General features: G+C 34.8%; 1 protein-coding gene across 3 annotated transcripts in view; it reads left to right on the top strand.

Moving 5' to 3' along the window:
- The first annotated feature begins 2,873 nt into the window (after nucleotides 1–2,873).
- The window catches only part of shn (schnurri), a 283,143-nt gene continuing 274,500 nt past the window's right edge, over nucleotides 2,874–11,516 (top strand). The window contains exons 1-2 of one of the 3 annotated variants that reach the window (XM_067774070.1): nucleotides 2,874–2,960; nucleotides 7,604–9,293. In XM_067774070.1, coding sequence (XP_067630171.1) covers nucleotides 9,263–9,293 — 31 coding nt within the window. In that variant the 5' untranslated portion in view covers nucleotides 2,874–2,960; nucleotides 7,604–9,262. Of the gene's footprint in view, nucleotides 3,390–7,562; nucleotides 9,294–11,516 lie in introns of all 3 variants that reach the window. The other 2 variants (XM_067774069.1, XM_067774068.1) reach the window with 2 other exon arrangements.

Here is an 11,516-nt window from a genome sequence, read left to right as displayed (position 1 = left end):
TTTTAAGTAAGTTTATAAAATACTAAATACATTTTGGTATTCTTCAATACTCTTTTTGTAAGCTTAATAACTATTTTTGTAAATCTATGAAAAACTTACATTTACTATACTTTTCTTATTAGGTATAGACATACATATATTCATGCATATATTCTAAAAGAGAAAGACCAAACCTCAGCCTTAGTAAATCTTCCACAACACTTAACTATGTAAAAAAAAGAAAGTAAATTATCATTCAAATGGAACTTACATTTTATGTCAACTATGCCGTATCAAACGCAGCGTAGAAGGCCTCCCCCGCATCCGTAGTATTGGCGTTGATCTGCATTATCTGGTCTTTCTTTCAAATTTAATTATTAGTGTCAACCCCTAGTCAGTGCTTGTAGATACGAATTGGTTTGATTACTAAACCCTATGGAAAAGTGCTGATATAAATTCAAGCGTGTAAATATCAGCTTATGTGTATGTATAAAATGTGGTCATTGAGGGAAGTCTAGCTCCTAGTCATTTTTATTTATAATTACTTCACAATGTTTCCTGTCTCCTACATTTCTGATTTACATTTTTCACATTTATGCATAATTTGTTTTCAGGTTATGTTGAATCTTCATTTGAACGAGTCACAATACAATATGTATTAGTCGCCTTGTATTATTAGAATCCTATCGAGGATTTCCACTTTTCACTTATAAAAATCGAATCTTTGTCCGTTTTACAATATAATGGTTCTTATTTTATTTATTTTGAATTGAATGTTTATGGAATGCAATACATAATTTCTCGTTTGTTTTACTTACAATTGTAATATAGTAGATTCATTCGCATTGGCTACCTTCAGGGTTTATAGAATATAGGTTGTAGTACAACTTGCGCAATGTGGTTGTATATGGATCCTTGAATGATTGTGCAATTTATGTGATTTTGAATGCGGACTCACGTTAGCAGCACACCCACGAGGGAAATAATCGAGCCAAGACTGAATGCGCTGGGCGGTTTTGCCGAAATCATTAAATGATGAGGCAATTTGTTAATCTCCACGTGCAATTTTGATTGGTGAAGCAATTCAACGGACTAGATTCCAATTTTTCGTGCAAAGCCTACCTTCATCCTCTTCAGCAGCTCCAGACTGAAAGAAAAGCAAAAAGTTGATTGAAAATTGTTTGCGCCGTGGGATCGCACTGGGATAAATGAGGTTACAATTTATAAAATTTACAGCAACTTGATGATTTTTAGCCGCCGACGATTTTAGTTTCCTCTTTTTGTGATGTTCCTTGTTCAACCGCTCCAGATAGAAAACGAGAAAAGCCGGAAAAAACCCGCCAACCAACCTATCTTCTGTCAAATTCCAAAAACTATCTCCCGCTAATCAGCTGGTTGACTGTTATGGTGAGTTTGTGATTGTGAGTCTTCTGAAGGTGTTCAATAAGTATTGAACCAAACAGGGGTAGGCAAGTAAGCAAGCAAAATATTTATGTTCCTTGTGAGTTTGTAAGGAAAATGGACAGTGTGTAAAACGCGCTATACAATATCGAAAAGTGAGCGTGATCACAGTCGGATTTCGGCCATTTTTTATACCAAGATAAAGTGAGTTCAGATAAGTACGTGAACTAAGTTTGGTAAAGATATATTGATTTTTGCTTAAGTTATCGTGTTAACGGCCGAGCGAAACGACAGACGGACGACTGTGTATAAAAAATTTTTTTTTAAAGCGGGCGTGTTCGTAATCCGATTTTGCAAATTTTTACTTAGCACACATATAGTAATAGGAGTAACTTTCCTGCCAAATTTCATCATAATATCTTCAACGACTGCCAAATTACAGCTTGCAAAACTTTGAAATTACCTTCTTTTAAAAGTGGGCGGTGCTTAGCCCATTGTCCAAAATTTTACTAATTTTCTATTCTGCGTCATAAGGTTGACCCACCTACCAAGTTTCAGCGCTTTAGCCGTCTTTGGTAATGAATTATCGCACATTTTCGGTTTTTCGAAATTTTCGATATCGAAAAAGTGGGCGTGGTTATGGTCCGATTTCGTTCATTTTAAATAGCGATCTGAGATGAGTGCCCAGGAACCTACATACCAAATTTTATCAAGATACCTCAAAATTCACTCAAGTTATCGTGTTTACCGACGGACGGACATGGCTAAATGAATTTCTTTTTTTTGCCCAGATCATTTTGATACATAGAAGTCTAAATTTATCTCGATTAGTTTATGCCGTTACGGATTACCGTTATGCGAACAAAGTTGATATACTCTGTGAGCTCTGCTCAGCTGAGTATGAAGAATGAATGCGGTTACAATTTCTTATTTTTGTAGCACTCTTTTAAGTAAGTTAGTTCCTTGCGGATGAAATTAAAAATTATTATTAAATAACAACAAAAATTGTTAATTATTATTAAAATTAAATAACTTGAGAGTGTAAAAAAATAGCGATTATAGTCTTAGGTACGTTCTAGATTTTGTTATGCAAATTTGTCCTCCGTTCTTTTAGCCCATCAATGCAAATTTCCATTTCTTAATATGCTTCAAGTTTCAAATAAACGGTTCTTACGAAAGATATATTTACACCACATGATGTCTGTTGTATTCCGTCATCAAACTCACACATGCTCCAAACGAACATGTCGCATGCAGTCAATTCGAACTCAAACAGTCCCCAAACGAAAAACATATAATACAAAAGCTAAGAGTTTCACACAGTACTCTTCGTTAGCTCATATCTCTTCATTTTAACAGTTTATGTTCTTTTTTTACACCATCTCTCTCAATCACACACCCGCAAATAGCCTGACAATAAAATGTAAGCTAAAGCGGTTTGACTTTTTTGCGGCCTTCTCTTGGCTATTTGTTCGTCACATAACGCCGTTAGAGAATAACGTTCGTAAGGTAGAGCGCGGACGTCACAATTTTTCTGTTGTTTATTGAGACCAAAAACAAAAAATAAAATCAAAACAAAAGTAAATACTATAGTTTAGCAAAAAACACGTGCGCAGAATAAAAATAAATTATAAATATTTTTTTTTTATTACTTTGTTAAAAGCAAAATAGAGTCAAAGAAGTGTGCGAATTAAAGATTTTGCTATTCTATGTTTTTGCATTTCGTTTTTTCTTGCTTTTTTTTTTTGTGTGTGATAGTGAAAATAGTTTGATACTTAAAAATTAAGCCGAGCTTAATATCTTTTTTAATAACAATTCGTTTGTGATTTTTCACGCGTATTTTAACAAAAGCAAATAATTTTGTCGTGCTTTTAATGTTTTTATCATGATAATCGTGGAAAGATTATTTCGCCTTTGTGTCTAGCTTCGTTAACAATTTATGTCGCGTTAGTTGAATCGTTTTCAAAAATTTATAAATAAAATATTTTATGGTGATGCGATTTTATAAGGTGGGTATATAGAGTATATATGTATGTATGTGTACATATAATTTAATACTAATACTATGTATGGATTATTAAATGTTTCGAGCTGCGTGCTGCTTGATTAGGATGGCCTGCAAAGTAGGACTTTCGTTCCAACGAATGATATTTCTACGTTCACCGCATATTCACGTTCTCTTACAAAGCATAATTCAATCTCCTCTCATATTCTTAGAGCCTAAATTCCTTCCTAAACTACCAAAATTATTCTTTCATCAGAGAGATTTTCATCGAATTTCAAAACTGATTTAGTAACACCAGGTTTAGTCTTCCAAAATGTAAGTATTGAGTCGCTTAAAAACCGCGGTGGATTTTTAAATCAGCTGTAGTCGCGTCAATATATACATATATTGATTGTTAGGCGGCGATTAAGGCAATAATCTCTTTACCAAGCAGTATTGGAATACTTCGCTCAGGCCGTACCATACATCTCTACTGGGTTTCCGGTCATAAAGGGAAAGAAGGTAACGAAAAAGCCATTGAGTTGTAAAGGAGGGTGCAGCACTCGCAGAATCGACGATAGACGTCCCAATCCGTTTGGGAGAAATCAAAAGGGGACCGGTGTTGCATATGATCCATCAAGCAGAAAAGGCGTGGAAAAAAGCGCGGGGTTGCAAAATTTCTTAGAGCATGTGCAAAGCCTATGACATTAGACTCACAGAGTAGCTCATATCTCGGAAGAGGGAAAATTTAAGGCTCGCGATGGGCATACTAACTGCATACTGCGTTCTGACGTCACATGCTTATGTGCTAGGGCTCATCAGTGACAGCAGATGTAGGAAATGCGCGTTGCAGGAAGAAAGGATTAAGCACGTCCTGCGCTGGTGTCTTACGCTCGCCAAGAAAAGGCTCCAGCTACTAGGAGCGGCAGAGTTGCCAGATCTCGAGTCAGCTATTGAGCTAGGTCCTAGAAAACTGGTACCTAGTGAGGTTTTTAATGTTTGGTCGTCAATCAAATTCTGGTAACACTAAGGAAATAATGAGTCTACGTGAGATCTTATTGCTTTCTTACTAGGTTGATATTTGGGATACTTTTTTTTCGGAAGTGGGCGAATTTGGGCCTTTAAAAAACAAAATCGTACTCTTGGTTCAATAGGGCGATCGTAAGAAAATGGAATAAAAAAATTTATAGGTAAAGAAAGCAGAACGAGATCGGAGAGAAGGAGAGTCAAAGGGAGAAGAACAAATACAGTGCATCCACAGAAGTACAGGCACAGGGAAGGGGAAGGGTGTGATAGCGATACAGGGAAATTTTCAGAGGAAAAATAAGAGGATAGGGAGATATCTAGGGCAATTGAGAAGAATAAGATTAAAGTAGGGAAAAGAAAGAAAAAGTGGATTAAAAACGGGAGATGAGATAAAAGATCGTAAAGAGTAAATGGGGAAATGGACAGTATTAGTTTAGTATTTAAGGAATATGGATTTTTCAAATAGAGACTGATGAATAAAATTAGTTTATCTGTAGCATACTTATCATCATAAAAATATCGAAAATAAACTAAAATTCAAGAATACAAATAAAAGAATCTTGATATGGCGAAAACAAAAATATACGCATATGTGGGTAACATCAGAATTAGGTGGAAATATTTCCAAAATTAGAAAAAACTGAAGTCCTCTGGTAAGCTAGAAATAAATTTGTATGTCTCAGTGCTGCAAAGTCTTACGTTATAAAATTATCTAAAAGCAAGTAATGAAGCCTAAGTTCGGGTGTAGCCAAACATTACATACTCAGCTGAGAGCTTTGGAGGCAAAATAAGGGAAAATCACCATTTAGCAAAATGAACCTAGGGTAACCCTGGAATGTGTTTGTATGACATGTGTATCAAATGAAAGGTGTTAATGATTATTTAAAACGTAGTGGGCCTTAGTTCTATAGGTGGACGCCTTTTCGAGATATCGCAATGAGGGTGGACCAGGGTGACCCAGAACATCTTTTGTCGGGTACCGCTAATTTATTTATATATGTCAAACCACAGTATTCCTGCCAAGATTCCAAAGGCTTTTGATTTCGCCCTGCGGAACTTTTTCATTTTCTTCTACTTAATATAGTAGGTGTCACACCCATTTTACAAAATTTTTTCTAAAGTTATATTTTGCGTCAATAAACCAATCCAATTACCATGTTTCATCTCTTTTTTCATATTTGGTACAGAATTATGGCATTTTTTTTTTCATTTTTCGAAATTTTCGATATCGGAAAAGAGGGCGTGGTCATAGTCGGATTTCGGCCATATTTTATACCAAGATAAAGTGGCGTCAGATACATAAGTACGTGAACTAAGTTTAGTTAATATATATCGATTTTTGCTTAAGTTATCGTGTTAACGGCCGAGCGGAAGGACAGACGGTCGACTGTGTATAAAAAGTGGGCGTTGCTTTAACCGATTTCGCCCATTTTCACAGAAAACAGTTATCGTCATAGAATCTATGTCCCTACCAAATTTCACATTGGATTGGTGAATTTTTATTCGACTTATCGCATTAAAAGTATTCTAGACGAATTAAATGAAAAGGGCGGAGTTACGCCAATTTTGAAATTTTCTTTTATCTTTGTATTTTGTTGCACCATATCATTACTGGAGTCGAATATTGACATAATTTACTTTTATACTGTAAAGATATTAAATTTTTTGTTAAAATTTGACTTAAAAAATTTTTTTTTTAAAGTGGGCGTGTTCGTCATCCGATTTTGCTAATTTTTATTTAGAACAAATATAGTAATAGGAGTAACGTGCCTACCAAATTTCATCATGACATCTTCAACGACTGCCAAATTACAGCTTGCAAAACTTTTAAATTACCTTCTTTTAAAAGTGGGCGGTGCCACGCCCATTGTCCAAAATTTTCCTAATTTTCTATTTTGCGTCATAAGGTCAACGCACCTACTAAGTTTCATCGCTTTATCCGTCTTTGATAATGAATTATCGCACTTTTGTTCATTTTAAATAGCGATTTGAGATGAGTACCCAGAAACCTACATACCAAATTTCATCAAGATACCTAAAAATGTACTCAAGTTATCGTGTTTACAGACGGACGGACGAACGGACATGGCTAAATGAATTTCTTTTTTCACCCAGATCATTTTGATATATAGAAGTCTATATCTATCTCGATTAGTTTATGCCGTTACGGATTACCGTTATGCGAACAAAGTTAATATACTCTGTGAGCTCTGCTCAGCTGAGTATAATAATATTTGATGAAAGTAGTCAACATTAGGGATTGGCTTACAGGCTATTATGTAGTATCACTGGCAAAATTACGAACTTACGTTTTATATTATATAATAAATTAATTTGTTGTGACCACGATAATTAAGCAGTCGGTAATATATAAGCTATACTGCCTACGAATCTCCAAATATTACGTACTGTGAACTTTTATAAAACAAAGTTGACTCGGGCTTTGCCAATTAAGATAAACTGGCTTTCAATAATGCTACTAGGTACGTGTTTGATATATGTAGGTCGACTTGAGCACATGTCACCCTGGAGGGATAGCATTTTAAATTATTTGGCATTTGGCTGCGAGAGACTATATGTGTATTTATAAACTGCTAGAGCGGAAAGCTTCTAAGTATCTGTTCGCCAATCTTCAGTTAACCAAATCACGAAGGAAAAACATATTGGTAATTACAAGATCCAAATACATAAATTCCAGCATATTGATTTATTTAGTTTTGCTGGTTTTCCGACAGGGTGAATAATTTAGGTATATTGGAACGATTTTCTTTCGTCTCTTGTCAAATTTGGCTTAGAGATAAACCCGTTACCGCCATCTTCAGGGGTTTTTTCCATCTGATCTTTGTTATCGCTTGTGTTATGCTCACAATTCATAGATGCATGTGCAGGTATTGTCGAATGTATACACAAACATCCAATTTGACATGCATCTACGAACTAGATATGTAAGACAAACGATAATTACAGATCAGAACGAAAAATTACACTGAAGATAGCACAACGCCGAAAAGAGTTCGTCTTCAAACCAAATTTGACAAGGGGCTCTAAGGGGACTAAAAGTCAATGCAGCATACCGCTAACAGTCCTTTATATTTAATTATTAAATTTAAATTATGTTAATATCGCATAACTCCAACACTTAAGGAATTAAACAAATATCTTTCTTTCACAGAATAGCAGTCGTCTCAAACTCAACTAAAATGCACATTTCAGGATAATCTGCTTACTTCTATACAAATAAAATAACATATCAACGAAAAGTATTTAAAAAATAACCAACAGATTTATGACTAGAAGATGAGAAACACTAACAAAAATTTTACGAAAACAAAAATATCTAAAAAATTCTTAAGAAGATTATACTTACACCGATTCGAGCTCGAAAATAAATTTCCAAAGTAAGTTTTAACTAGCAAGAGTTGCCACATGATGTAGTAAAACAAACAGCTACAACAACCGCAATGTTTTCATTCTATGCAAATTACGCAAAACAGATGTCTAGGCTAACGCCCACAATGCGCATCTCAATTGCAAAGCTGCTTGAACTAAATTTGCTATAAACAACAAAAAATCAAGCTATACCTACCTACAATTATACATACATACAAACGCCGAATGTAACTATGATAGTCGTAACGTTTTTTATTATGTGGTGAGGAAAACCCCAAACACCAAAACACAAACGGCGCAAAAAAAAAACAGAAAAACTCAAACAACAACAAAGAAAACGAGCGCCACGTAAACTTCACAGCAGGCTTGTGTAAGTGTGTGTATATGTGTGCGCTCCCAAAGTACTACTGTGCTTCGTTGACACAAAACAATTTTCGTAGTAAAACGCAACAACAATAAAACTAACAAAAAAAGCAAGTGAAAACGTCAAGGACATTGACAAGCTGAACTGAGCAAAGCAGGCCATACAAAAGGATACGTACACGAAAACGAAGGCACACGAAGTATTTGATGACAGTGACAGAGAAAGTGGCAACAACTGCAACAACGACGATAAACGCCAAAAGCCTGTACAGACTTAAGCCTAGTCAAGGCAATAATTCTCCTTTTTGACACGAAAATGTATGTGTGAGTCGGTTTGTATGTGTGCTAATATTGAAACACATATCATTGTCACTTTGTTGCCTTCGTTTAGCAAGTAAAGAAGAAATAAGAGAACAAAAATAAAACACAAAAAAAAACAGAAAATAAATAAGTACGGCATGTCATTGATACCAATGAAGAGGAAATCCCCCCTATTGCACAACAACAAAGGCAGGCAGATTTTATAGAAGAAGGAAGGTACACAGACATACATAGACATAAATTATGTAAAAGATATCAATAAATTTCCTGGGTGCTTAAGATTATTTTGCGCTTGCCTGCTATCGAGCCATCGTAAAGATAACCGAAACAGTGAAATACAAGAAATTAAAGCGATATTAATTAAAACGAACAATCTTCTGCTTGCGCAGTTGACAACTAACGGAAAAGCAAAAGTAAAGCAGAACACACCATTTGGAAGTCTTACAACACGCCGACCGAGTCTCTTCTTCCCGGCGCAACAAATTTTATTTTCAAAGTTTTCAAGAGTTAAGAATTAAGCAGGTATTAATATCGATCAGCGTCAAAATAGAAGCGATACGACAACGATTAGAAAGTTCTTGTAAAATAAAAATTTTCAGCGACAACAATAAAAACAAAATGAGCAAAAAGGACGCAAGTTGAGTGAATTGTGTTTACATGTAGTGGTGTAAGCTTTGTCCTCACATATACAAATAATTCAAACACGTGCCTTCAAGCACTTCTGCTACTCACACATATTTACAAGACGCAACAGCCGCAGCTACATACGCCTACATACACAACGAGAATTTCATTACAATGGCGCGACGTAAAGGAAGCGGAAGGGGAAGTAAGTTAACCAGTGAAATTATGTTTACGCAAATAAGTTACAATAAGTAGATAATTGTTATATTCATGGGTCTCTCAAATTTGTACATACTGTGTCTAAGACTGGGTTGGTCCCCATAAAAAGAAAAAAGCGTTGCTAATGTCCGCCCCTAAATTAAAGATTATATTGAGTGTTTCGGAACAAACATTTTTTTTGATCCTTCGAAATACGGCCGAAAAGAATTTTTCTTTGTAACTTGGTTATTTGACGTCCGATTTTTAAAGTTGATATGTCATTATTATAGCCTTAAGAATCTTCACATTTCCTTTTAATGTCCTTTTAAGTTACCTTTGCTGGTGTCGTCTACATAGGGATATGAGCGCTAGTTAGCTACGTCACTGGTTGATGGCAAGCTGGTAATTGATAATTGATTAAAATCGGTAAACAGTGTCAAAAACTGCCGGTGACATTGGTAGATTGATGCCAAATTGCAGATAGAAGAGGAGAACGGTGAATCAGTCAAGAGGACCAGTGAAGCGATGTACGAAGAGCCGCAGAGTGGGGAAAAATTGAACATTTTGTTTCACTAACCTTAGCAGGACGTAATTTTAAGCCGATTTTTAAGAAACTTGCCTTAATTAAATTATTTTAAGGTTTAGAAGAGAATTTTTGAGCCCAATTCCGAAATTTTTTTTTTATTGTATAAGTCTTGGATATGCAAAACTCAACGCATTCGGCTTATTTTTGAAAAATCGTCTATCCTGCTGCTATTATTAGGTATTTCATAATGAAACCCAGCTAAAAATTATTGACGGGATATGCCGAACTACTACCAGATAGGACACCTATAGACTGCTGTTTTTATACATTTGAATTTACGAAGAAGTGAAACTACCCCTTAGCTATAGTAGATAGTGTAATTGAATCCCTTTTTGCATCGGGGCTTATCATTTACTTGCAAGTCACATAACTTCGTCTAGGGAGTCGTTTCTCTCTCAATTGGCTCCTTAGTACGAAGAGCACTTCAAGCGCTTGTCATAAAGTCAATTAGCAAAAAATTAACTGAACTATTTTCAGTAAACTACCGTTAAGCAGCATACAAACAGATGTAGTGCAGGATTAAAAATCAGACGATTAGGGGATTATATAATTTCTAATTGAAGACACAAAGATATTTGAGAATTTTTTTTTAGTCCTTTTCAGATATTTCTATCTTAATGAAAATATGGTAATTTAATAAAGAAATGATTGTGAAAAATGTCAAAAACTCTTTAAATTTTACTAACTAATTAAATAACAAGTAAAGGTGTCTAAGTTCGGTTGTAACCGAACATTATATACTCAGCGTGAGCTTCAATTGTACATTTCATTTCAGATAAATTACTTTTTTACATAACACGTGGCACCACCCGTTTAAAAAAAATGTCTCCCCATTTCCTCTTACAATAAAACTTGATAAGTGAAATATCATTGATTCAAAACTATTTTTTGCTAAGTTATATCTTATTATTCTAGTCTACGACCCTTTTAAACTTGTTTTGTATAAAAGTTGCCATGGTCTTTAACCGACCCCATCCATTTTTACTAGAAATATTTTCTGCTATAAGGAAACTATGTGTACACAATTTCATAACGATATGTTAATTTTTCTTCGAGTTATGGCTCCCGAAACATAGAAAATTGCTTAGTCATAAAAGGGTCGGTCCCACGCCCATTTTTTAAATTTTGAAGTTTTTCCTATTTATTGTTATAAATACACTTGTGAAATGAAATACCATTGATATAGAGCTCTTTTTTGCAAATATATAGCTTATCTTATTCGTCCACGACCCTTTTAAAAATCTTTTATATAAAAGTGGGCGTGGTCCTTAACCGATTTCGCTAATTTTTCTCCATTGCATTCCTTATAGTAATGGCAACCCCATTGCCGAATTTTGTTACGATAGGTTTAACGATTTTTGAAAATTTTTCAGCCGGTCAATTCGTTTTTCCAAATTAATTAATAAAAATAAAAATAGGCTTTATTTGACCAATATGTGGTTCAGTGCAAGTCAAAAGCCTCCACTAGTACAACCCGACGTTTCGCTAATCATCTTAGCATCCTCACAGCATCTCCACAGAACAAACCAAAATCAGCCATGAAAAATTCTGGGACGTCTACATTAACAAAACAATTACCCTTACGATCTCATACAAAATTGAATTGAAAAAAAGAAAACGCAAATAAAATACGTAACTAACAAC

This window comes from Eurosta solidaginis, chromosome 3 (genome assembly GCF_040869045.1).
Source record: "Eurosta solidaginis isolate ZX-2024a chromosome 3, ASM4086904v1, whole genome shotgun sequence".
NCBI classification, from domain to species: Eukaryota; Metazoa; Arthropoda; class Insecta; order Diptera; family Tephritidae; genus Eurosta; species Eurosta solidaginis.
The sequence above is the reverse complement of the archived record's forward strand: the minus strand, read 5'-3'. Positions and strand labels throughout refer to the sequence as shown.